General features: G+C 45.2%; 1 protein-coding gene and 1 long non-coding RNA gene across 3 annotated transcripts; both read left to right on the top strand.

Annotated features, from left to right (window-relative positions):
• The first annotated feature begins 3,792 nt into the window (after positions 1 to 3,792).
• LOC102689294 (C-type lectin domain family 18 member A-like) lies at positions 3,793 to 20,656 on the top strand. The gene is made up of 12 exons (XM_069181314.1): positions 3,793 to 4,010; positions 4,758 to 4,849; positions 12,644 to 12,874; positions 13,447 to 13,544; positions 14,800 to 14,921; positions 15,544 to 15,651; positions 15,890 to 15,982; positions 16,899 to 17,005; positions 17,282 to 17,411; positions 18,053 to 18,149; positions 18,505 to 18,596; positions 19,435 to 20,656. Exons 1-12 carry the CDS (start codon positions 3,887 to 3,889, stop codon positions 19,470 to 19,472), a joined length of 1,332 nt encoding a protein of 443 aa, XP_069037415.1. The 5' UTR covers positions 3,793 to 3,886; the 3' UTR covers positions 19,473 to 20,656.
• A 1,996-nt stretch (positions 20,657 to 22,652) lies between these two features.
• Positions 22,653 to 26,003, top strand: LOC107079980 (uncharacterized). Of its 2 annotated transcripts, XR_011182825.1 has the most exons (5): positions 22,653 to 23,081; positions 23,446 to 23,576; positions 23,748 to 23,882; positions 24,896 to 25,054; positions 25,650 to 26,003. It is a non-coding gene; the product is annotated as an uncharacterized lncRNA (long non-coding RNA). The 2 variants fall into 2 exon arrangements; XR_011182824.1 differs by having other exon boundaries at positions 23,446 to 23,882.
• Positions 26,004 to 27,454: the final 1,451 nt, after the last annotated feature.

Genomic DNA, 27,454 nt, shown 5'->3' with positions numbered 1-27,454 from the left:
GTAGTAGGTCCTATTATGGAAATGAGACCAGAGCATCTAAAGAAACCCAACACCTATTGCAGAACAAATTCACCAATCTAGGAGGAAGATGACAAAATCTGTTTTGTAATACCTGCACTGACATTTTATCGAAAAGGCATGGCAGTGGTAGATTCATTACACTGCTTGACATGATCATCATTGTAAGCGCTGGTCTGCAGGAATCTCCTGCGAAGCAGACGGTCTAGTAAAGAGGGCACCAGGAACGCAATGCAAGCTGCACATCTGTGATGCATGCTTTGCTCCAGGTTGCAGGTGCTGTCTTGTTGGGAGCTATCACATTCCACTGGCCTCTGTGCCCCAGGTGCTATCCCTCATACCTTCAATGCAACTCATTTCTGGCATGTAGGGTATCCACAGCAAAACAGACTGAGATGAATTCTTGTCATTAAAAGTTGTTTTACATGAGCTGTCTATTGTCCGTCTGGAATGTCGTCACATCTACTGTAGACGAGCCCACAGGAAAGACAGTAAGTGACGTTCCAGGATCTACAGTATATACCGCCCTGCAGTCAGGCTGGAGAAGCTCTGTCGTGACTAGACACTCCTGCCTCTGCTATTGTACTCGGGCCTCTCTGCCGATCTCCGCAGGATGTCATGATTCCTGGTCTTGCAGATCGTGGCCTGTCAATCACTGACGAATCCTGTGTGGCTGTAATATCTTGCCAGGTTAGAAACTGCAGACTGTGAACACCACAGACAACAAGCAACTACAGTCCACGTGGCCTCTATCATACCAGAGGCCCAAAGGCGTTAGCAAGACATTTTGGTTCTTTTCTGTAACATAACTTTTTACTATTGCATAACATAGTGTTTATGCAATAGTAAAAGCAGGGGTGCCCAACCTTTTTTAATGTAAGATCTACTTTTTCATTTGCCTGTCCAGCCCGATCTACCAGCGTGAATTTGAAACTCTGATATGGGGAAAACAGACTGTGGGCCCATCAGTACAATAACGATACCCATCACTAAAATGACAGCAAATAAAAGCAAGTGACTCAGGCTACAGTGAACCAGTAATGTTCCCCATTTTAGAAAAAAGAATATCCTACCTTAATGTGAGCATTGACTCTGAGAAGCTTACTTGAGAACACTTGTATTTCTTTTTTGAATGTGTTGACACTGCTGATCTTGTCGATGACATTTTTATTTTGTCCCTGCAGCTCGACATTCAGCTCATTCAGCAGTTCGGTCGAGTCTGTGAGGAAGGCTAAATCCAGAAGCCACTGGTCATCCTCCAATTGGGCATATTCACGATGTTTAGACGCCTTGAGAAACTCTTTCATTTCAGGCAACAGGTCTTTGAACCTCGCCAAAAATGTTTGTTTTGGAAATCTCCAAACAGCAAGTCAGAAGCCTCAACAAACGCTTTTTTATGACTTCTCGATGCCTGAATGGCTTGTGTTCAGCCAGGACGTAGCTCACACGGAGCGGTTGCCGGTTTCCCTCTTGTATTAGGCCTCGTGAAAACCGACTGCTGCTAGTTGAGATTTGAATTTGTCCACTTGTCTTTTCCATAACTTACTTTTATCGCGAAAGTCCACGTCATACGTTGTGTGTGCAGTTTTGAAATGTTGTTCTCTATTTCCTTTTTTTCGCGTAGACGCTGGCATTGCAGATTTAAATACGAAAGTACAAAAAAATAATCACGCTCCCATTCCGGTAAGTCTTTGCTTCATTATTTTCGTTATTTTAACACTACAAGTATCAAATAGGCAATCAAACTGTAGGGAAATTGTCACGGATGCGGGAATTAGCACTTAGCTAGAGTGTTTTAGGAGCAAATATAATTTGGGCCACATGAGTGGCCAGAACTGTCAGCAATACAGCGCCCCCCTGAGGTTTTCCAGTGGGCTGCATCGTCTTAAAAGACTTGTAGCTCCAAGGAGAGCTGATCAGAGCGCTCTGCGTGAACTTCCTCATTCTCTCCCGTCACCGGGGGTTCATAGCTGAGCCGAGACACTGAGTGAAAAACATGCCATCGGCTATTCCAAACTAAGTGGATCTGAAGAAAATGCTCTGAATATTTTTAAAATTATTAATGAATATTTTTTAAATTTAGGCGGCTGAATTACTATTTGCAGTCTCATCACATTCAACTAAGAACAGGATGTAAATAATTGATCCAGGACCAGTGTCCAGAAGCAAAGTTATAACCAGGAGACTGCATGGTCGGTTGTCAGTGAGTCTCCGTACAGCCTGACCCACAGTAATGTCTGCAGATTTAAGGAGTTGAGGTGTGGGAGGCTGTTGTATTCCTCAAACTTCCTTCACTCAGCATGATGGGTACAATTTCACATCCGCCTGTCATGCTCATACCTGTTTTTTTCCAAGTGATGTGTACACTGATGCGTCTGACTTGCAGAGAGGGAGATGTGGAACAAGATTAGCTACTGTATATTGTCCTGGAGTGTCAGAATCCTTTCTGGAGTGTAGGCACGCACATTGTGCCTCAGTGCCATATGGTGCAATTCAAACGGGAAGAAAAAGGGAGATCTGACTATTCCTTTCTTGTTCCACAGGGAATACAAGAATAAAACCCAGAGCATTGGGTGCCATCCTGCCTCTTTCATCTTGTGTTGCCGAGAGTGGGGCTGTCCAGTCCTGCTCCAGGAGGACATGTGTTGTCTGTGGGCAGATTAGGGCTTTTTAAAACAGCAGCACCTGATAAGCTGGGGAAAGATGCTGCACTGGTTCAGTTAGAACAGAACCGAGGTGGTTTATCTCATTTAGGGCTGAGATGGGACTAGGAGTGAACAGCCCTGACATAGTGCCTTCTCAGCACCGCCTTTCCCACTCCTGTGTCCAGGTGACCTCTGGGAATCGAGCGATCTGCATGCCGTTTGCAGTGTGCAGGTGAAGATGTCAGTGTCCTGGGACAGCTCACTCCTGGGCACAAGCGCTCTGCTGGTCATGTGATCGGCCGGGCACACCTGACCAGCCTTTTCTATTGACATATCAAAGTCTTCAGGAAAAAACTTCAGCGTAGGCTTTGAATCTTTTTCCTCTTCATTCAAAATGAAACCTGTTTAATTAATGTGTGCTTTAAAAGTTTGCAGTTTCATATTTTAGTGGCTTTAGTTTTATCTTTAGCAGATGAATAAACTTTGCAGTTTATTCATAAATGTAGGGACAACATTCAGAAGACAAACTCCAAATAAGTAGAAAAAAAGATTTCTACTCCGCGTATTTTAAACATCTTTGTTGTTTTTAGTTACCGTGCCAATAGTAGCAGACGATATACTGTATGTGCCATACATTTTTGTCACATCAGAGTTGCCTATATTAAAAAGAAAATAAAGACAGATGACTTTAACATTGCAACGGTTTCGACAGCACTACACGGGTGATACTAACATTTTTGTGAAAATGTGGTAGGAAAAAATAAAAAGCAGCCTTTATTACTGTTACAAGCAACAATGTAGGCTTGAGTAACCGGGTGGAAAAGTGCGGAGATCAATAAAAATACTCCCCTCTCTTGGCACCTAGCAATTAACAGGCCTAGCTTCTGTGTTTAGTGCCTCCATCGGAAAGGACCGACCGACATTCACACAAAGCCTCGTTTGTCCTGGGAGCCTCTTTCCCTATCGGAGCATCCAAACCGCACTCTGAACCACCGGGCAGCGCGGATGGGTGATAACTCACGGCCAGCGGCCCGCTGCTGGGTGTGCGGTTAGTGTTTCACCTCTCTGGGGGCGTTGGGACGCGGCGGCGGGGAGGGACCCGACGCGAGTGCGGGAGCGAGCAGGGGGGCAGAGAGCGGCCGGAGAGGGGAGAAGACAGTGTCGCACATCCAAAGTCTGAGAACAGGCGCTTGGCGCAAGTCGCCGGTTTTACGGTGTTGATCATGGGCGACATCAAGACTCACTGCCTAGGGTGGATGTTCCTTCTTCTTACGGTCTCTCTGTCGGTTTCCCAGGGGAGCTCGGTATCAGAGGCGAAAGGAGACAGCGCAAGCCCACCTGTTAGGGGTAAGGCGGAAAAATCGCTGCTTTTGTTAATTTTTCCAGCACCACTTCACTGTAAACAGCGGGGAAGCGTGAAGCGAGGAGTGATGGGGCTGCGGCTCACTAACGGAGAAAGTTGGAAACTTCGCCTGCTTGTTAAACACGGGGCACCAGTGACGGGATACTGCTCTAATAATAGACTCTCAATTCATTTCTGTTATCGAAACTTGAAAAGCTCTAATTCGTGGGCTATTTAAACTGCATTGCATATTATATGTCTATATGGTTGTAGATTTTCGTTGACTCATTAGGTTTTAAGGTTTTAATCACTGATTTATAGATTCATTAATTCAATCCTGGAAAAGTGCTAATGGCAATTCTGCCCTTTGAGACGAATAAAACAGAGACTCTAACCTTCTCGGACTCTTAACCCTTTCGGTAAATTGTTGTAGAAAAGTTATGTAACAAAAGAAAAACCATCTAACCTACAGCATTCAGTCGAGACTTTTTCAATAAAAACGTAACTTCGCGGCTGCTGCAGTACATCTTGCTACATTTAGTTACTGAATTCAGAAACAAATGAAAACTTTTTACAGGACTTAAACGATAAACACCGTAATGGAAGTCCTTTGTGCCCACAAAAACAAGTCAAGCTTTTGCTACGGTATCTTTCTTGTTCTTTTAATCCCCTGCATTCCGTTTCCATGGAGATCTGTAGGAAGACCTCGGACCCTCCGCGCTGTTGTAACTCTGCGCTCTCCTTCTTGCCAGAGCTCGGAGTTAAGGAGCACTTTCGTATCGTTTCACTGCACAACCGGCTGAGAAGCCGAGTCACCCCAACGGCAGCAAACATGCAGAAAATGGTGCGTGCGTCGCCTTTTGTTATTTATGTACTTGTCTTGTTAGTACGTTTCAGCTGCTTTCAGTGTTTGAGGACGGACGCGCACTTGGCACATCAATGTGCACGTATCAGCGAAGAGATGAAAGAGTTAGCTGAAAGCTTTTGGTGCCACTGAGCTTTGAAATGACCATCGGCATGTCCGAAGACGTTCAGGTGTCCAGTTCTATGACCAGTTTGTTGTGTTGTCCAATTTCAAATGACGATTTAATGAGCACAGCTAAGCTGTATGTAAGAGAGCCATATGGATATGAACCAGTTAACACATTTTATGCAGAGTAGCTCTTTCAAAACTATTTTAGAAACCATTTGGGTTCTCTGCTTTAACCCTGTAGTAGCTGAGTTTTGGAGGTGCTACATTTCAGAAGAAACTCCCAGATCAGAGCACCCTGGCTGTGCTGGCAGAGCCTGATACAAGCAAACTAAACCTGTAAAAGAGTGTCATGCTTGTCAGCGTTTTGTCAGGTGTGACGAGATCGTCTTTCGCGGATAGACTGCATGATCCCTGTAGTGATCTGGTGTAGCCAGAGAGCCACTGTGGACCCACAGCAGTGTCACACTGGGCACTTCTGAATGAGAGATCGTGGGTTGCAGGAAAGAGATACCCATATCTGTGGCACAGTCACCAATGAAACTCAAACGCCGAGGATGAAAGTCATTCCAGTTGAGAATTCAGATTTGTTCTGGATTGTTAATATGTGACTAAAACAAACTATTTGCTTGAGGCTATGAGATGGGAATTTAAAGTTGGAAGATGAATGCAGAGTTTGATCCTTTGATACAGTATAAGACACTGCCTAAGCGAATTTTTTTCCCTACGCTGCTGTGCTGATAGAGAGCATGAAAGCAAAGACTTCCGTCTGCCTCCACAACGTCCGTTAGCTGCTGGAAGGGTATGTGTGTGTGGGAGGGCTAGCAGGTGCTTGAAGCACAGCACAAAAACCGCCCTTGTTTTTCCATGGCACCTCTTTGCTTTCAGGCCCTTACTTTGGTATAAAAGCTCAGTATGCATTTCCGCCCGTCCCGAGAGAAGCAGGCTGAATTGACCTGCTGCACGTTGCCCTTCAGACAGACATATTTGCAGATTTCTAAAACACTGTGAATTGAGTGCCAGAACCAGATATAACCCACAGGTGACGCAGGACAGGAAAATAAATGAGGGAACAAGGAGGTAAGTGACTAAAAACCTACCAGTTGCTTTATGTTAAGGGTGGCTGTGACATTCCTATGTAATTTGACTCTGCAAACACAGCCCTATTGGGTGGAAATGTCCAGCCATTCATCCTGTTTGATCCACTTCTCCCGGTTCGGGGTTGCAGGTGAGCCAGTGCCTATCCCAACAAGCAGTGGGTGCCAGGCAGGGCGCACCCTGGGTGGGACGCCAGTCCATCACAGGGCACAAACACACTCTCACACCAGGTGCAGTTTTTTCTCAGAAGCCAATTAACCTACCAGTAGGTGTTTGAATTGTGGGAGGAAACCGGAGCAGCCGGAAAAAACCCATGTGAAGTCGAGGAGACCATACGGACTCCACACAGGATTCGAACCCTGGTTCTCAGCGCTGCAATGCAGCGATCCCCACTGTGCCACCCTGTGTGGGAAAAAAGCCTACTGTATTTCAGTTTTGTGCTGTTGAAAAGGTGGCAGCTCGGAAGAAAGGGAGAGTATCTTAAGCATGTGAAGGGCTTGTTCACACTGAAAACACAGCGGCTTCAACAGAGCTGTGAGAGCTCAGTGTGAGGTCAATAGAAACGGACTAGGCATGCAAGTGAAAATTCGCACCGTGGACACAATGCCCTTCAGTGCATTAAATGAAAGGCAAGAATGATCACGCCCTAAATGTGGATATATTTTGAATTATTTAATTTGAAAGAATGAAAACAAATCCCTTCTTAGATTTTAATAGGAAGGTAAAATGATGTTTGCAAACCGTACAGCAACGTGAGTACTCAGAAGGTTTCTGTTCCCATGTGTTACATTAAAATACAGTCAATAGTGTTACATACCTGTGATAAATCTGTCCTGTTCTGTAAACACTTTCGATTTACAATACAGAACATATGGTGTAGTGTCATATCAAAACTATTTTGGGCACAGTTCTGCCACCTGTTATAGTGATCCAGGAAAACTACATAACACAGATACCGTGACCTGTACAGTGGAATTCATTGCTATACTGTTGCAGCCATAAAAAAAAATTTTGTATGCCATTTTAATATGCTACATTTCACACTGCAAAAACCACAGCCATTTTCATAAAATATCTGACCCATCATTAAATTTCTTACTGGTTACTGCTTATATAGAAAACATGCTACATTTTACACTTTCATCTTCCTATTGTTTCATTGTTTTTATTCCAATATAGAACATAGAATTTTAGATAATATAATATATAATATATATAATATCTTTGTTCTAAGAATTACACGTTGTATTCCTAAATATTTATCGTTATGCACAGATTTTTAAAAGCAGTCAAGGTGCTCAAGGGGCAGAATTCATCAGGTTATTCTTGAAAACCTTTCCCTGTGGAATTCAGAGCAACTTAAGTGGATTGTTAAGTACTTAGATCAGTTCTAAAATTGCTGCTAAGAATATAAGAAAAGTTACAGAAGAGAGAGGCCCATCTTGCCAATTGGGTCGTTAATAGTTAATAGTTAATTGATCCAAGGATCTCATTCAGCTTTTTTTTGAGTGAAGCCACAACAACATGGCTGGGTACCTTGTTTCATACTCCCACAACTCTTTGGGCAAAGACGTGGCTTCTGTTCAGCGTTTTAATGTAAATTCACTTCCACGTAGTTTCCATTTGTGTTCTCTGACTTGTGCTTCACTGTTCACACTGCTGAGGGCTGTTACTGCTTTGTCAGTGGAACGAGTGAGCAGAAATCCATTTAAAAACCGCATCGTCGTCTGTGCCTGTAGTACAGAGATTACTATGTTAAACCCATTTTAGATGTCTTTCCCCCCATTTCTTTAGAAGTTCTTTACTTCTAACATCTTTGCTTCTTTTTCCTGTATCTTCTTCAGAAAAAAACACTGGAAAGGGAAACAAATCCTATACATTTCTGACTTAAAGACTGAAAGAAAGAGCTTTTAAATGAAACATCATCTAAGCAGGAACATTCTTGCTGTGTTTTGATTGTGTGGGGTGTAGCGGGTCAGTTTAAGAAAGTGCCTCTCTCCAGCCTGGAGTGTGTGTGGAAGAGGGCTCTCCTGCTGCCCACACTGGGTTTCCCACGGATCGCAGCACGGAAGGCATGTGGGTGTGATGGGGGATCTATGGAAAAGCTCTGATGTCCTGTCAGTTGCTTTGTCTTTTTCACACCCTTTTAGAAAGTCTTTTTACTAACCTGTCATGCTCCATAGAAATGTTCATGCTTCATTAAACTGTTGCTGCATGACGCACCTTTGAGTTCAAGAACTTTAACAGCTGAAAATCCACTACAGGTTTTCTATCTAGTAGTATTTACTTTACATTCAATTTCTATTTTTAATTTAGGACTTCTTGAGAATTAAACTATAATGGGAATGTGGCAGCAGTGGGGGGTCTAAAATCTATCTGTGTTGAGAATGATTCATCGAGACTTTGACCCAACTCAGTCTTATTCCTGGATAAAGGTGGGGAGGATTTTGAACACACAATTCTTAACAGAATATACTGAGTGGATGGAGAGGGGAGGGTTTTTTTAATGACTTGAATATTTTAGATCTTGAATGTTTAACATCTATACAAGATTTAGACCCTGCTTTCTTCGTAGTGAGTAAAACTTTCATAGTTTTACTGCTGGCTGTAAAACATTCAACACTAAAACTATGCAATCAAAGCTCTGTTTTGAAAACTGAGGTACATAAATCCTTTGGCACTGGGATGTGTTCTGACACATGCAACATTCAGCACAACCTTACCTGATGTCTTTTACCATAATATACTTGAATGGAAGAACTGTTGATTTGTGCACAGTGATTTTTATTTAATAAAGTTTGGTTGCATGTTATCAATGAAATCAAACTTTGCAACACTGCATGTATTTTAAAGTGCATGGAAGAACCATATTTGAAATGTGATATTCTGACATCTGAACTTGAAATGATAAAAATATAAAATATATATTAAGATAATACAGTATAACTGCTATTTCTCCTCCTAATATGGGATTGGAAGGGAAAACATCTTGCATTCAGCATTTCTAGTGTATATTAAAAAATATGTGCATCCATATAAAACTCATGTTCATTTTCCTTGTCACACAAAGGAGTTCCACACAAGACTGGGTTAATATTTTATTTCAGACTTTCCTGTGCTTCCTTATAGACAGTGCCATTTATCAGAGCCCTCCAGACACACAGGCCCAGCTGAGTGTGTCTGCTTCTGTTAGGAATGATTAACAAGTTAATGGGCCTCTACCGACTAAAGGTGCTTTTATATGAGCAAGGTTTCTCTTTTCCTGCACAGTAATTAACCGCTTAAAGACCAAGTCCTTTTATTGGAATCTAAAACAAAGTGAGTGAGGGAATCGGGAGAAAACACTCTAGGAAATTCTTAAGTAAGACTATAAAGTTAGTTTTGGATAATGTGTATCAGATCACGTTTCTTCAGAGCCACAATGTATGTCTGGTTTTGCTCTCTGTGATAAAGCGCATCACAAGAAGTGCTTAATTCCCAACACATTTTAAGGCTTCCTTAAGGAGCAGTTTACAGTGGTCTGAACAACATTGACTAAGAAGGGCCTTCATATAAGGACAATATGATATATGTTTTATTGTTTTGTGATTTCATGCATACATTTGATCATAATAGAGCAAAACCACTGTGCTCTACACAGTGTTTTCAAGTGACCATAAATATTGTGACACATTAGTACACATAAGTACATTGAAGTACAGTCTGTATTTGCTTGCATATTCTTTTGAGGCAATACCTGCATGTGAGCCATGACTCACTGAGCTCAACAAGCATTTTGTGTGATCATTTTGGATACTCTGCTGCAGCCACTTCGCTTCTTGCCTGTTCCTGGGGTGTTCTGACTTGTTCCATACATGTATTATTGGATTTACATCTGGCCATTGACTTGGCCAGCCTGGGGTTTTCCACTCTTTTCTCCTTGCTGTCACACTGTATGGTAAAGCACCTCTCAATTGGTATGGAAGCATGTTCCTCTCAACAGTGTAGTGGAGAGCATTGCTGCCCACAGGAAAACTGGCCCTGGTGTGAGTGTGTGCGTGTCTGTGTCTGTGTGACTGGCGTCTAGTCCAGGGTGTACCCTGCCTTGCGCCTGCTGCTTGCTGGGATAGACTTTGGCTCCTCCGCGACTCTGAATTAGATATAGCCGTTAAAAATTGATGGATGGATGGATGGATGGTCCTCTAAACCTCACAATTAATCCTGATATGATCAAATTTATGCTTGGAATTCCCCTAAAGTAAAACACATGATATATTAATCCCATGATCATAAATAAGAATTGTCTGCCTGTAAAAGTAGTACATTTTGACTGTGTTCTAATACTCAAGGAGGGCACTGTATGTGCAACGACCTGTGTTGCATTGATATTTTTACATTTTTAACTCAGATAGTCAGAGGAGTAGACAATCTAAACAGAAATGCAGAGAGATAACTGTGCAGAACAAGGTGTAATAGGATACTTTCATGAGATTAAAAAACGTTGTTGATAGAAGATGCTTCTTTGAGGCACTGAAGAGCTGAGAAAGGATTCCTGAAAAATGTCAGAGGTCCTAAGCATGTCCTCTGGGAAGGAGATGATGACAGCATACCCATAGTTCTGGTTTCTGTGTGTGGGAGTCAGATTATGTGCATGACTGTCCCTGCTCTCTGGCAGAGTCCTTTGCCTCTCCAGCTGTCTGTCGACTCCCATTTTATAAAATGGGAAACCTTTCAGGAAACTATATCTTCTGCAAAGCTCTTCATGTTGACCTGGAACCCAGTGGCATGAGTTAATACACAGAGTGCCGCCTCACACTGAGTCTAAGACACCAGGCTGAAACACTTCGGCAGTTTGTCATTTAACTTGGCCATCGGCACACTGACGTAGCTCTGGTGAGCAGTTCTGACAAACTGAAGCCTTCTTCCGTCATTTTGAGAATAAATGCTCTATATTTTTTTCACATTGGAGCAGATGCACACTTACCATTATAATGCAGAAAAACAGTTTTTCTGCATTATGTCAGTTTCAGTTTTTCTGACACTGTGATACTGAGGCACTTTTCCAGTGCAGTCATTATATCGTCCGAGGTATTCCCTGTCTGCACAGCCAAGATTGTCATCTGTGCACGGCTGGTGTTTAAGAAGGTCCTGCCCAGGACCTGGAGTATAATTGAGTTCCTGGATCTAGCAGCTTGCAGCCTGGGCTGTTGATATTGTAAAAGCTCGCCCTGGCACAGTTTGATGGTGGGCTATTTCACCCCTTGGCTGACCCGATTTAAAAGCACTTTCCTCTGTGCTTCTCTACAGTTGTTTTGAAAACAGATGGGTTTTGTGTTGTGACCTTGAAACAGTTGAGGAGAGGGAATTTCTCTCAGCTGTTTATGCATTCCTGCCTGCGTGTCCTCATTATCACATCCAAAGAGCAAAAAACAAAGCCTCCTTCATCTTAGTCAGGAAAGGACAATCAGCCGTATCTAAAAAATGTACAGGTTACCAAGATCTGCATCTTCAGATCATTTAAAATTGCATGAGAAATGAATTTTCATTTATGCTACTTATGCAATTGATGCAACTTGCACTTCAATAAGAGTAGGCTCCAAAGCATAAATTACATTTCATCACTTCATTAGCAAAAAGACTGCATTTTGCTGAAAAAAGGAGAAAGACACAGCCATCGGGTTTTGTCAAAGAGGCTTCCTTGGCAGTTGATCGACACAGATAGTAATGGTGGCAATTTATCATTCATCTTAATTGACAAAACATCACATTGCAGCAGCTGCCATGTAATGCAGTGGTCATGAAGGGGTCCAGTGTGGGAGAAGTCTGCATCTTCATGTTTTCTGAAGCGCCTCCTTCAGAATCTCACGGTTCTTGTCAGACTGGGTGTTAATTGAAGGTCTGTTCTGCAGATTGACGCCGTAGTCTTGCTAGGTTCTCCCGAGAGCCAGACTTGCAGTGCGCTGTGTCTGACTGTGTTCCCAGTGAGCAGCTGCTGAGGCCTGAGAATCTCCCACTTGGCAAAGACTGTGGATTCCCAGCACTCCAAGCTGCTAACAGCTGACCCTGCAGCCTGTCGGCTGGCTAACCCCTCTTTCCTCACCTCCAAGTTAGGGACTGAAATCAAAAATAAGTTAACGAGATGTTGAAAGGCTGGGAAATACACACTTGGTTTACGCTCCTCCTCATTACCTTGGAAGATGGTGAAACACATGGAGGTGTTTACATTCCCAGATCAGATCTCCTTCAGGGGGTGGAATCAGAGCTCCATTCCCCTGGGAGCTTCACGGGGCTTTGTTACCTCATCAGCCAGGTATTCTGTAATCTAAGACAGGCTGTTCGCTGGAGTTTTATTTACAACCTATTTGATCTGGTTTAATTAACACATGGTCAAAAGGCCTAGGGGCTGAAGCTGTTTACATTATTCCAACATTTTCTGTTGGAAAGCTGATGGATTAGGAAACTAGTTTGGCAATAGATTTTTCTCTGGAACGCCGATACTGAAATGTTAAAAGACAGTTTTCCCCTTTCCATTTTCAAGAGGTATAAAAAAGTATCTGAGCGGTAGGTTGGTCTGTACTGCTTGTTTCCCAGGAGTGGAGCGAGAAGCTGGCAGTCTTAGCGCAGGACAGGGCTGCCTCCTGCCCCGAGGACTCCGCCCTGGAGGGGGAACACTCTGACCACATGGGCTGGAATATCCATGACTCCGCCTCCGGCTCCACCTCCTTTCCTGAGGTCATTGGCCTCTGGTTCCAGGAGGGACAGGACTACAACTACCTGAGTGGCCAATGTGGAGTGAACAGAACGTGTCACCACTACACACAGGTGAGCATGCCAGATGTGATTGCCCTCGTCTTACTGAACTTCAAAACCTCCAAAACTGAATATGGATTTCTGTCATAGCCTTCTGTATTGCCAAACATACAATATGTATTATCCTTTTTCAGGCTCTAAATTTTTTAAAGTCATCCTGTATTTATTTCAGCTTTTGAACTTGGAGAACGAATTGGAGTACCTATCTGGGCAAATGTCATATACAGTTCCAGCAATAAAGCCTGTGCTATATTCATGATTTCATTTTGTGATCACAGTGGCCACACATTATCAACTTTTCTTCCATTAAGTAATTTTGCAAATATAGCCTTGAAAAAGCACGATATTTTAAAGATCAAATTGGCGAGAATTAAAAACATAAACTTGAAAATTAACCTTGAAGTTGCAGGTTTTGGAAAAGGAGGTTTTGTGTTACTGGAATAAAGCATTGCAAAAATGAAATGTTTTTAGATTTAAAGAAAAAAGTTTGCTCGTGCTTAGTTGCACTATTTCACATGTCTCTGTGGCATTAGTCTTCAGTAAAAGGTTATGATCTGTCTGTCCCCCTCTACTCTGTGTTGTAGATGGTGTGGGCCACCTCCAGCCGAGTGGGGTGTGCGCAGGATGTCTGTCAGAGAGCTGGGTTACAGAGAGAGCTGTTCGTTTGTGCCTATTCACCTGGGTGAGTCTGCTGCAGCACGCAGTGTCAGTACTCTCTCCCTCTGGTCTGGAGCATGCACAAATACAGCCTGGCACACATGGTTAAATCTACACTGATGGGCGAGAGATGAAGTGCTCATTAGCTTTACAGATTACAGATGTCTCGGAGGGCCTGGGAATAAGATTTGCATGGTCTGAAGGAACCCTTTCAGTGGGTTTTGTTCCGGCGACTCTGTACAGAAAATGTGCAGTTCATCTGAACTCCAAACGCAACTGACTGCTGTGAATGACAACTATGAGCCATGATTTATTGTTCTCCTGTATTTCTGTATATGTACGGTATCTAAATTGGTCCATGTCTTTGCATTTGCCTGAGCATATCCAGTATGTCTCCAGTGTTCTCAATTATCAACACCATAAGGGATAAAAAGTTTAAATTACTCAGGTTATTTTTCACATTTGCATTATGGCATTAAGGGTATTACAAATGCTGTTGGATCCAACTTGCTGGTTTACTCTAGTGTGCCATTTTTCAGCTTTGGTCAACCTTAATTGACCTTGACTTTTTCTGCTTTATACAACCAGGTGTATACAGTACAATGTCATAAGGTCTACAGGTCTACAAAGACCAGTTCCACTGAGCATTTAACAAATAATAGAGACGGATTTAATATGAAAAAAGCCATGTGAAATAGTTAAGCTTTATCATGACTTCAAAACTTGGCCAAAGCAAAGTGATATTTCATTTACTGAACGTGACACTGTGGTTTTGTGTTCTGCTTCTGTAAATAGTTATATGTCAAAAAGCAGCAAGACTATGGGCTCTGCGTGGCTCATGCAATAAGGTGCTCCAAGTGTGGGTTGTGTCGTATGATCCAGGTGTCCTGGTTTGAGGATGGGTCATGTACTAGCCTACTGTGACTGGGATTCTCCAAGTGGCAGCGCACATTTTGATCAGTGGCTCCAGGAGCAGGGCTGCGATCAATCAGTTAGATCTCCTCCTGTCTGCCTGCAACATGTTGGGTACCTGCAGGCTCACAGTGTCATTGCAGAACACGTTTCTCTGCCTGTCCATTGCTGCTGAGCTTGTAACGTGTGAAGGAGCCTATCTTATCTTTCTTGCTCTCCTCATATGGGTTACAGCTGTCATTGCTGAGAACGGAGACGTAAACAACTGGTGATATTCCAGATTGGTTGAGTAATAAATAGAAAAAAATATGTTAAAAAGAAGCAGGTGTACCCATCTGTACCATGTTGTGTTGTTTTTTTCTGTCCAGGGGGAACTGGAAAGTGAATGGCAGGCTGGTGGTGCCCTACAAGACGGGGGCGTACTGCACCCTCTGCACATCTGCCATGTCCGGCTGCTTCCGGCTGTGGAGCCACGTGGGCGGATTGTGCGGTGAGAGCCTCCCCTTAATCCTGGGGTACCCCAATACCATATATTCCGATACGGATTCACATTTTGTTTCTCAAACACCTGCTGGATTTGGAAACACCAATCCCCGCGCCTGAGCAGAGGTGAGGATGAGATACACAGATGTGGTCCTGAGGGGTCATTCATCACTTGACGCCCGTTCTGCATCTCAGGAGGTCACCTTCCTCACTGAGGTGGCTCCAGGCTTGCAGGTGCTCAGCAAGTCCCACATTTGTCACAAGCCCAGGAGAGCCAATGGATCCCCTCCCTCACCTGACAGCAAGCTGTGCACAGGAGCCAGGGGAATCCCAGTCACAGTCAGCTAGTGCCATGAACCAGGCTCGAACCCATGACTGTGCAGCTGAGCCTGCACGCAGTGTGGGCCTTCAGCAGTTGAGGACGGCTAACCTCGGGTGGCTAATCTCTCCTCAGCCTTGGCGACGCTTAGAAATTGCACTCTGCTGCTGGAGGAATCCCAGTCACAGTCAGCTAGCGACGTGCCCAGGCCTGAACCCGGGATGCCCAAAGCAGCGAACTCGACCCGCGCTGCAAGCAAACATCTTCCTGAAGCGATGCTTTCCTAAACCGAATCTTCCTCCCACTGCAGAGACCCCCCGGAACCCTTGCCGGATGAGCTGCGGGCTGCACGGGCGCCTGAACGTCTCCACCTGCCAGTGCCAGTGTGCTCCCGGCTTCACCGGCCGCTTCTGCCAGGGTGAGAGCCAGCCGGCGGCCTGCTTCTCCAGGCATTCAAATGCAGGGGCGCTGGCACTGAAAGGCACTTTAAGAAGGATTGGCAAGGTGGCATGCATTGCACTGTGGGCTGAGCGGGGGGGTGCAGCCTCTGTCTGTGGGGTGTGGGGTGTGGGTGTGTGGTGGGGGGTGTGGGTGTGGGGTGTGGGTGTGGGGTGTGCTCCTGAGGCTGACAGGGCTGGCTGGTTTGTGTGTCGCAGTGAGGTGCAGCGTGCAGTGTGTCCACGGGCGCTACAGGGAGGAGGAGTGCTCCTGTGTGTGTGACGTGGGATATGGGGGAGCTGAGTGCGCAGGTAAGAGACCTGGGTGGGCCTGGGTGTGTGGGTGGGCAGCTGGACTCGTTCAGATTCGAAGGGCTTGACTGGCAGGACCAGTGACTTACAGTGTTACCAATTCAGGAGCAACTCGCAGAACATGTCTAGACATTTTCTTCCATTTACCCATGTATCCAACTGCCCTGTTCCATTCAGAGTCGCAGGAGAGCTGGAGCCTGTCCCATCAAACAGCTGGCACAAGGCAGGGTGCAGCCTGGGGACCTGTGACGCCAGGCCATCCCAGAGCACACAAACCCACACCAGGGCCAGATTTCCCAGAAGCCAGATTAACCTCCCAGTATATTTTTGGACTGTGGGGGGAAACCAGAGCATCTGGCAAAAACCCACAAAGGGAGAACACGCAAGCTCCACACAGACAGCACCCCAGGTTTGCAATTGACCCCAGGGCCCCAGAGCAGTAAGGCAGCCTGGCTAACACTGTGCCACTGTGCCACCCTAGATATTTACAGTAAAAACGTGTTACTGGACATTTAGGGGCATCACAAAGAAGCTTGAGGAACAGGCTCGCTGTCTGTTCCTCAGGCTGTGACAGGAGATCTGATAGCTGGCAGGAGTTCTACTGAGTTTCCTCCCCCTCTCCCCCTGTCAGCAGCAGGGTAGCGTTTCTCTCCACCTTGCTGGCTTTTGATTTACAGTTTGCAAAGTGTCCACCAGTGGGAGCTATTGCGCTACTCACGTGTTACAAAATACCTTGCTTTCTGTATGTTTCGGTCATTGAAATGCTTTTCATGTTTTTTCCCCTTTAAAACGATCTTTTTTATCTGCTGTGTTCATTTAAGAACAAAAAAGTACATAAAAAAGTACAAGCACTGAAAAAGCATTTCTTTTCACGTTTATGGAGAACAATTCAGTAACTCGTGTTTGCTGTGTCCAGAGAAGCTGCAGTTCCCGTTCCACAGCTGTGACGTGCGCATCGACGGCGAGTGTTTCATGGTGTCTCCAGAGGCTGATACCTACTATGGAGCCAAACTCAGGTGTCAGGTGTGGTACTGTGGGATAAAGGGCTGAATTCTTCCGCTTCTTCAACAAGCAGTCACAGTCACGGAGCGCTGCTGCGCTACAATCCAAGCTGGACTAGCAAGTAACATTTACAGCAATTGCTTTATTCCCTTGATAAGGTTATTTCGTGGATCTTAATAATGAGCGGTTTGTTTACTTTTCCCTGATAATGTCGGAATGTAGACGTTCTCACTGTGAGCGTACTGCAGGGACAGAGATAACCCTCTGTCCTCTGTGCTTTTTCTTGCTGTTCCTTAGGAAAAAGGAGGGATCCTGGCTCACATTCACAACCAGAAGGTTCAGGACATCTTGGCCTTCTATCTCAGCCAGCTGGAGACCACCAATGAGGTCACAGACCCTGACTTTGAAACCCGGAACTTCTGGATAGGTGGTGCATCTCTCTGCTCTCTGTCTCTCTGTTTCTCTTGTGGCCTGTAGTATCTGCTCGGCATTGGCATGCACAGCTTTGATGACTAACATGCAATATCTGAACGTTTTTCTCCTGTGCTGACAAACATGCACTAGTTACCAGTCTACCAGGACTGACCTCTGCGTGGCCTGTGTCCTGTGTACTGTTCCCTGACACTGCAGTACACTCACTGCAGCCCGCTGGCTCTAGGCAGTTCAAGCACTTCCAGTGTTAGCCTCCCTGTCTTTGGAACTCGCTTCCTGATCGTATCAAAAACACAGCCTCTGTTGATGTTTAATTTCTCATTTATAGCCGGTTTTGAAAGTATGTCCTGTGCACTGTACTGTTCTTCTTGTGTAATTTAAGTGCCGTAAGTATGCTCTGTGTCGACAGGCGCATTATTATTCTTGAGAATAAAAGTGATTGATGGTCGTGATTCTACCGGACAAAGGGAAGCCTGAAGCTGCAGTGTGAAGGGCAGACGTGAGCATTTCTTTGTCTTGGTTGTAGGCTGTGCTCCTCAGTCGCGCTGTGACCTGCAGTGAGCTGAGCTGTTCTGTTGCAAGCCTGCACTAACAAGGGTAGAGGAGATGTGTCAGCTGTCGTTTCTCTCCTGCCAGGCCTGACCTATAAAATGTCCAAGGACTCCTTTCGCTGGGACAGCGGAGAGACCCCTGGCTTCACCAGCTTTGCTTTTGGGCAGCCAGACAACCAGGGGTGAGTGAGGAGGCCTGGAAAGAGCGATGTAATGAGTAATGGGTTCTCGAGGAAGGGCAGGGCTTTTACTCAGTTATCCCTTATTTGAATTTTTAAAAAAGCTTTTTCAGCTCATTAGAAAAAGATCTAATAGTTTATTACAGTTTAGGGATTAGGGAAGAAAGCCAAACTATTGAGGCTCCATAGATATAGTAATACAACAGGTAATGGGTTTATTCCATGCTGAAAAGAAAAGAAAAGAAACACAACGTTTCGGCTGTGGAGCCTTCTTAGCTACACCCTGTTCTTCGTTAATAAAATGATTCAGTGTGCAGTTCTCCCATCTTACCACTAGATGTCCCTTTCCCCCCTGCAGCTTCGGGAACTGTGTGGAGCTTCAGGCAGCCAGTGCCTTCAACTGGAATGACCAGCGCTGTAAAACTCGTAACAGATATATCTGCCAGTTCGGTGAGCCTGGCCTCCACTGACTGTCAAGCCAGACAAGGCTGATGAAGTCAGAAGATGCAGTTTAATCCGGTTGAGCCATTCCTCCTGGAGCACACAGCAGCAAGTAGATTGTGCAGACAGAGGCATGGTAGCTACAGGACAGGGCTTATTAATCCTAGCCCCATCTATCCAGCTGAGATATCAGTTTCTTACCTGAGGTTGTAACCGAGCTGCTGAATTGCAATTTACAAACCCTTTTCATAATTATTTCTAGTAACTTTATGGTTCTTATAACATTTAACAGTTAATATGGAGCCTCTAACAGTTTAATATCTAAAACTGATGTGAAATGTAAATAAATGAAAAATTTCGACCAGTTAAAGTTTCAGTTAAGTATCTGGGGCCTCAGAAATAAAACCAGCAGAGTCTGACTGTGAGAGCCTGGCTATACAAATGTCCACATGGGTTGTACAGACCTGTGTGTCAGGATGAATATCACACTGGATTTTGTCAAAAGGAAAAACTACCAATTTATTCCTCAGCAGCTCTGTTTGATAATCAAAGATTGTTAGTAGCTGTACGTATTAAGTTTGTTTTTCCAATCAGTCCAAAAATCTAACTATAACTAGTGCAGATACAATTTAGGAACAAGAGTTTTGTGTTATAAATAGGCTTCAGGCCATGTTAGTTGTACGCCATAAGACTTCGTAAGAAAGTCACTTTTTGTTTTCAAACAAAGACAGCATTTTCACTTCCATCACTTATCGTTGTGTGTGAGTTTTACACAAGCTGCCAGCGGGGTCTCTGGGTGCGAGTATAGAGACAGGCAGGTGTCACTCACCTGTGTGTGTGTCCACAGCTCCAGAGCACATAGCCCTCTGGGAGGTTGGCCAGTGAGGGGCTGCAGCCTGCGGATGAAGATCTGAGTCCCTAGGGGGCGATATGGAGACACACCCTGCTGACCCACCACCGGGCACACTGAGGGCAGTACCTGCAGTTCTCTGCCACGGTGCCTGAGCCACCCTGCAATCATCTAATACGTGTTCTTGTAGTGTTCCCTGTAGAGCCAAGGCCCTCTGCCACAGTAACATGGCTGAGGGCAGCTGCTGGTGTGCTGTTTGTATTGTCTTGTGTGAACAGTGCTTCATGTTTACCCTGTTCCCGTGGCTGTCACTCAGAGCACAGAGTGCGTACAGAAGCAAGACAGCGGGCACATTCACCTGCCCGTCGGCTCTCTCTTCTCCAGGGCGCTTAGCCTGTTAGTGATCACTGGCACTCTCTGCCACACGATCACCCTTCTCTCGGGCAGGCGTCGTCAAACTAGCCAAACCCACACAAAACCACCACCCTGGCCTTCCCTGCACAGTGCCTCTGCATCTTGCTGACGTTTCCAGGTCTCCAAGAGGCTCACATTCAGTAGTCAGCTCGAAACCACTCTATTCATGCAGCCAGATACCCACATGGCTGTGGTGTGGCTGCACCTATCCAGAGGTGCTGACCTGAGCTGCCTCACTCGTATTTGAGGGACGGAAGGCACAGTAAACCTCGGGAACCACACTGCTGGGCTATGGGCTGTGATGGACAGGAAGTTTCTCACTGCGGCAGCAACTCGGTTTTCCATCTCCGACACACTTTCCCTCCAAGTGAAACTGAGCCCCTGTGCCTTTGAAACCGAAGACCCCCCAGTAGACATCTCCTTCCTAGACAAACAGGGGTGTTAGAATGTGCATTTGTTTGTATTTGTCGATTTTTCTATGCTCAATGTTCTGATTGTTATTGTGTATAAGACAAGTAATAAGATACAAAATATTAATTTCGTTCACAAGCAACAGACAGTCCAGAAAGTGCTGTGGTGTAATGAATCTGTGATGTACTGCCAAAAATAGTCGTTGTTAAAAGTTGCCAAGTGGGCCTGAAAGGCGAGAGAAATAGTAATCTTGAGAGACGGATATCAGGGGTTCACTGGGATTTAGTATTTAATATTTGTATTTTTTAATGCCCCACCCAGGAAATGGTTGTGTTTAATGACCACTGTTGTATTATATCTTCTGTAGATGTTGTTAAATAAATCTAATTCCATATATCGCTTCTTTGGGGGGTTTTGTTGCACAGACACCTTCTCTGTGCCTGCACAGTAACTGAGAGACAGCTGATGGACGTACTGTCTCCGGTGGAGTCTGTGGCTGTAGATTGATCAAAGGAAGACAAGCCGTCTTGAAGAGAAGCTCAGTTAGGGTCTAAGGCTACAAACCTGAAACGGACTGCTAATGAATTCAAGTTCATTAAGGATATGGCGTTGAAAACATTTGCATATGACCGACAGATTCCGCCTTGAACACTGTCATTATAACACAGCAGGTGAGGTGGGGTCTTCAGCCTGGGGCTGAATTCTGTTTCAGAACCCTAGAAACTGTGACTCCTGGCTTGCAGATTCTTTTGCAAGCAGAGCGATGAATAATTCCTGTTGCTCCTGAGATGAAAAGCAGGAGCAGAATCCTTCTTGCAAGGTGACTGATGAGTACACCAGCCTCTTTCCTGTTCTCCGAAAAGTTCAGGTGCTGGGGTAGCATTCCGACTAGAGACTTCAAACTTCTTCTAAAGAAATGGGGTTAACAAAAACCAGAGGAAATCTCCTTGTTGTCTCTGCATTGCTGTAAACTGTAGATAATAAAAAACCAGTACCATATAGATTATTTCCCCAAATCAATTATACTCCTTACTCCAGGAGTCTTGTTTTTCCCCCCCTGATAAATCCTTATCTCACTCACTGTGCCAGTTTTCCAGATAGAAAATAACAAATTACTGCAGATAATACTCAGACTAGACTGCTTTGCATTGGGCTGTTGCCTGCATTGTCTGAGGTACTATTTGGCAGGGCTTAACTCCGAGTACAGTGTGCAGAGTTTCTCTCATCTTCCCATACAATCACTGCTTCTCTCCATTATGCTCCGAGATTTCATTAATTTCAGCTGCGATTACTACAGCACCAGTTCACACTGCATTAAGGAGTAAATGGATTTGATTGCGCTCTCTATGTAAGATAAAAAGATGAGTTTTCTGGCTTTATAGCACAGTGCCAGAGTTTTAAATAGTTTACATGTAAATGGTATCGATAAATTTAAAAAAATGATTGATGATCTTCCTTTGAGCAATATTATTGGATTTCTTGTGCATTTGCAACAATTCATGATGAAGAGCATTACGCCGACCCGGAGTTTTGCATTTTTTATACTTTGCAAAATTGGCAAAAAAAAGTGTGTGTGTGTGTGGGGGGGCCGGCTTTAAAGTGAGTTTCCGATTGCTGGGTTTTTATTTTAGAAACGCTCGTTTCGCTCAGATACTCATCCGAATATGCAGCTACCGAGTGAGACAGGGGGGCAGCGCGGAGCAGGGTGTCCCGCCGAGCTGGGTGAATTCCCGGCGGTCTGCAGGCTGGAGCCGGGGCGGGGCGGTCTGCTGACAAACCCCCCCGGTTCGCAGGGAACCACGGGCAGTTTCCATGACAAAGGCGGCTAATGCAACTGTCACCTCTCCCCCGTAACACGGTGTAATCCGCAGCGCGGAGCTTTCTTATCAGGCGAGCCGGGGAGCGCAGCGAACAGCCCGGCCCGCTAGATTAGCGCAATCAGCGCTCCTATTGCGCCGCCGGCTGGCCGCTCGGTGCCGGAGAGGCGGCGGTGCTGGTGCAGCCCCTCCCGACACCCCGCCGAACAGGCGGCCGGAATCGGGCCGAGGAGGAGGGAGCGCTGGGGGGCTGCTGTGCGATTCATCTCGGCCGAGGTCGGAATGCGTAACCAAGCACTTTTTTCCTAACGTACAATAATCATCGATGACCTCTTTTTTGAACACCTCCGCCGTTAGACGCGTTTAATTTGTTTGCACGAATTTGTTTAATGCTACTAAAAACAAAAAAATAACTAACTTGAGCGGGAGATGATGGTGTGTTTGCTAGTGTTTACATTTTAAGTCAATATGATCGTTGTAAATTTCACAGTAAATTGATTAATAAGTCCGCATTGCCACACGAAATATTTTGGTTTTGAATGCTGTTTTTTTTTTTAAATTTGAATCCAGTTGTAGGCATAAGCAGTATCCCTGTATACGCGTCCGGCCTGCGCCTCCAAACCAGTCTCTTCTTGATTTTGATTTATATTAACAGATTCAATTATCATTCCCGAGCTTCAGCCTGACTAGTTCAATCTAATATCTCTCCTCAGGAGCTGGGGGGGAGGAGTGGGTGTCTGCTAATCCACCCTGATGTATCTTGACACTTCATTCAATCTGAACATCCTTCATGCTCATATCCGCTCGGCCAGATCGCTGTCATCTCCGGCTGCTGTGCTGGAGTTTCTTTGATTTAATTCATTTTTTTCCCTCTAAAAAAACGAAACACCCTTCCTCATATTTGAAAGTCAGAGCATCTTTTTAACAACTGTGGCTGAAGAGAGGAGAGCTTTTGAATGCGCTGAAGACAGCGCGTCAGAATGACCCGTCAGGTTGCTCTGTGTGAGTAAACGTCTGACGTTGTGCTCAATGACTTGTGTGGCACCTACTCTGCCTTGACAGTCAGACCGGCGTTGCAAGACTCTGTCATCTGCACACCTGTAGAAATGAGACGATAAAGACATTTACTGACTGAACACTTTCACCCGCCCTCATCATGCTAAATGCATGAGACTCTGTTGGTTGTTGAGCCATTCATGACAGAGTACAGTACGTTAACTCATGAAATGGGAAAACATGGTGCCCTTTGGTTTTTGACAGGAAGGGATGGAATATTCATCTTTTGTACTAAACATTCATTTTTTATCTTGTCTTTCAGTGTTAGTTTCGGTAGCTGTAATGTAGTCATTGTCCTGTATTCCCATAGATTACAAGGGCATCGATACAGTCAACACGGACGATTTCTGCAGAAGGAACAGTGAAACACAAACCAGAGGAAACCAGTGGGGAACGGCGTGGAAATGCAGTTAAAAGAGGAATTTCTTTACCCAAAGAGAAGTGGGAGTGTGGAACAAGCTGCCACTATTTACTGTACATTATTACTGTCTGGCCACATTATTGAAGCCAATACCCTAGGGTTGTCTGGATGAGATATTTGGGTCAATTGTCTACTGTTTTTATATGCTTTTATGTTCCTGTATACTCTTGTAACCACTTTATCTATTTCAGGGTTGCCGGGGAGCTGGAGCCTATTCCAGCAAGCAGCGGGCATAATGCAGGGTACAACCTCGATGAGACGCCAGTCCCTCACAGGGCACACAGACACACCAGGGCCGATTTTCTCAGAAGCCCAGTAAGCTACCGGTATGTCTTCACACTGTGGGACCATGCAAACTCCACACAGACAGCACCCCAAGGTCCAGATTTGAACCCAGTCCTGTGAGGCAGCAATGCCACCGCTCCACCCAACACATATTACAGCAAACTCATGTCTGTTTCACAATGCGACAGAAACAGAGTGACGAATTCATTTGCGTTCTTTGCTCGAAAGCATGGCGGGGCGCTGTGAGCTGGAGCACATCTCTAAGACCGCGTCCGAAGGGCTCCCTGATATGGCACCAGGAGCGGGCCGAACCGCTGCTCTCCGTACCCGGCCTGCCTTCCAAAGACAGCTCAGGTCTCGCTGTGGGGCGCAGTGGCCTCAGGGCTCCAGCACTGTCTGGGGCTGCTGTGGGAGAGAGATCCTGGAGCGTCGCTGCCGTGCTGAACTGTGTGCGCTCCAGGAACGGGCTGATCTTCTAGCACCGGGCCGCGGGGCTGCGAGGCTCTCCACCAGACAACCGGCGAGGGGAGGGGAGCCGCCGCCTCGGGCACAGGGCAGTCTCAGCGACGGCCTGCCTCTTCCATAGCTTCCTCCTGATAAGACCTTGTAAACCGAGGATTAGAGCCGGGGGGGAGGGGAGGGAAGGAGCAGAATTAGCTGCTATTGTCATGCTAATGGCAGCGACATTTTTCACTTTCGTCAGACACGGGCACCGTATTGTGCGGCAAAGGGGAATGCAATTTCTTGGCTCCTCGTGATTGTAAGGGGGATGACAATTAGAAACCTCTTTGAAAACGCGTGTCTCTAAATGGCTTTCCATTCGCACAAGGAGAGGGGGCCGTGAACCAATTAATTTGTGCATAGATGTGGTGCTCTTAGGAAGAGCAGAGTCCTGTTATTTAAAAACCTCATGTTGTTATTTAACATGTGCCACATTCATACAGTCACACATTCAGTGCCTCCTCATTCACCTTGAACACCACTCTGCCAGATTGTGGCCTTTTTCTTCAGGTCTTCATTTGATTAGAGCAGACTCAACACAAACTTCTCTCAGCCCCCGGCAGGAATCGTCTGTTGTGTGCTAAGAAGAACTTCAGATCATCTCCCCCCGCCCCGTACATCATCGACACGCAGATTTGCACACCGGTGCCGCTCACTCTCACCACAAGGAGAAGCTGGGGCAGGACTGGCATGTCATGAGGCCACGTCTCGGGTAGGTCATGCAAGGTCACCCAAGAGGTGAACTCTGGGAAAGGGGATTGTGGGAAGGCAGTGTTCTCCATTGGGCATCTCACTGCTTCCAGTCTCCTTTGACCACAGAACAGGACTATTATCCAACCAAGAAAGCTGAACTCGAGCCACCCAGGTGTCTGGCAAGGAAGAAATCACCGCCAAGCCACTGACAACGCCCTGTATTGGATAATATATCCTAGAAATGGCAGAAGTGTTACAAGGAAGACCTTGACATAAACCAATCTCCACCGTTTTAAGGCAATCTACTAATTATACTTGAAGGAGCAAGAAATATATTCACAGGTCATGAACAAAACACACCCAGCTGTTGCTGAAGACAGGGGTAGTACCCATAGACTCAACATTTTTAGAAGGGAAGTCATTGAAAACACAAATTTCTTTACTGATTTTTGATCAGTGAGTGAGAACATGTTCTGGGAAACAAAGTGGCGCAGCTGCAGTACAGGTCATTTACATATCACAGACATTGTTGGGAAGCAGTAAAAACAGGATCCTACAAAAGAAGTGTCCTACATTGATGGGCTAAAAATAACAACCTTTTTAATCTTGAACAGAAAAGACTACAAGGAGACCTGATACAAATGTTTCTCACAAGCACCGGCAACGACAACCCAGAGGACTCCTCCGGAACACACGACGACACATAAACCAGAGGACAGAGGCAGGAGCTACGTAGAAATGCATTTGAAACTGAGAACAGGAGGCTTTTCTTGGAGGTGGAGGTAGAGCACAAGCTGCCTGCCTGTGTTGTTGCTGCAGATACCCCGGATTCTTTTAAGAAATTCCTGAATGAGATCCTCAGATCGGTTAGCTACAAGCAAAGGGGCTTGAGGGACCAGATGGCCAACTCTCGTTTGTAACTTTTCTGAAATCCCAGTGAAATTAGGCTATTTAAGATAAATAAAGATTACAAGTAAGATAATAAAATTCAATTGAAAAGAATAATCATCTGTTTTGGTTTGGAAAAACCTGATTCCTTACCCCACAACTGCTCTGAGTAGGGTCAGGGGTAGAGTTAAGGTGAGCTGTTATGAACAGCTTCTATGTCACCTTTATTCAAATTGAAAATCCCCAGATCACAACCCACATCGTAAGTGCCATCAGCAAACAGTGTGTTTTACTTCTGAATAGTTGAATACTGACTTGAGCTCCCCTTGTGGGGATGGAGAGTGAGATTTAGTCAAAAATGAAGACAAAAATATCAGAGATATCAATATCCTTCTCCTGGAGCACAGAAGCCAAAAGAGCTTTGAATCTCCCAGCGTTCAGCATGTTGACGTTGCTCGGCCTGCAACTTTACTCCTCGCGTTAGTGCAGGGTCTTGAAAGCCTCCCCAGTGCCACAGAGCTCCCAGGCACTGAGGTCGTGGAGCTTCTCCTACCGCTAGACAAGATCGGGGGGGACACCGCACTCTGCCATCTCCTGCCTCGGATGCCTGCTCACACTGGTACCTTGGTGCACAGTGCAAAATGCTAAAAAATGTGAAATAACTAGACCCAAAATACAGTCATATAGAGAAAGGTACAAAGAAAATGCTGTATTGAGGGAAGGGTTTACCTTAATTTCCTGTCCATTTTCAGGCAAAGGAGCCCATCTTTGTGAACATGTGCAATATGTTATGAACTCTTCTATTTCCAAAAAAGCCACCTTACTGTCACCCACAGCACTGCAGGGCTGAGAGCCCTCACACAGCAGAAAAGCACCGTGCAGCACCTGCTGTGAAAGCAGAAGGATTAGAAGAAAAAACAAAAGTATAGACAAAGTTTCTGAATGCACACGTTATGTATTAGACAGAGGCAACACCAGTCTTCAAGGTCTGTTCTGGTTGTACAGCAGCTGCTTCAGACCAAGAAAAAAAAACATTTCATGGTACAAGTTATCTAAATAAGTAGTTAATTAAGAAATTAGGATTGGAGTTATAATTAAAATGAGAAGACCCTCTAGCTCTGAGCTACCCTTCTTAATATATCTCTACTGCAATATACTGCATAATGCTTTTATTAACTAGCTAAATACATCAAATGTGAATTAACTGCCGGTTGTTAAAATGCAAATACTTTGAGGACTTGTCATTGAGGCTACTGTTAGAATACACATGTACTGTGTTCAAGTGGGGAGCTGTCAGCTGCAAAGGAACTAGGAAAGCTTCATTCCACACTGGGAAATAGAAAAGAAAAACGACTGGGCTGTGGAGTTGAGCCGTCTTCAGGCTTATGATGTAGCGATGTAGTTTGCTACATATTGAAATGAGCCCCGAGTAACTAGTTTCTCAGAACAGCGGACGTATATTTAAGCGAGAGCTAAATTGTCTCAGTATGTCTGTTATTTATGTCCAAGGTGGGGCCATCTGCTTCCTCTG

The sequence above is a fragment of the Lepisosteus oculatus genome, chromosome 20 (genome assembly GCF_040954835.1).
Source record: "Lepisosteus oculatus isolate fLepOcu1 chromosome 20, fLepOcu1.hap2, whole genome shotgun sequence".
Taxonomy (NCBI): domain Eukaryota; kingdom Metazoa; phylum Chordata; class Actinopteri; order Semionotiformes; family Lepisosteidae; genus Lepisosteus; species Lepisosteus oculatus.
This window is presented reverse-complemented; position numbering and strand designations above follow the sequence as displayed.

Bases quoted from the DNA above. Each gene is read 5' to 3' on its own strand.
- LOC102689294 (XM_069181314.1), top strand. From the start codon at position 3,887: ATGGGCGACATCAAGACTCACTGCCTAGGGTGGATGTTCCTTCTTCTT. The intron at 4,850-12,643 runs GTGCGTGCGTCG...CTTGTTTCCCAG, and splicing joins CAGCAAACATGCAGAAAATG to GAGTGGAGCGAGAAGCTGGC. The intron at 15,652-15,889 runs GTGAGAGCCAGC...TGTGTGTCGCAG, and splicing joins CACCGGCCGCTTCTGCCAGG to TGAGGTGCAGCGTGCAGTGT.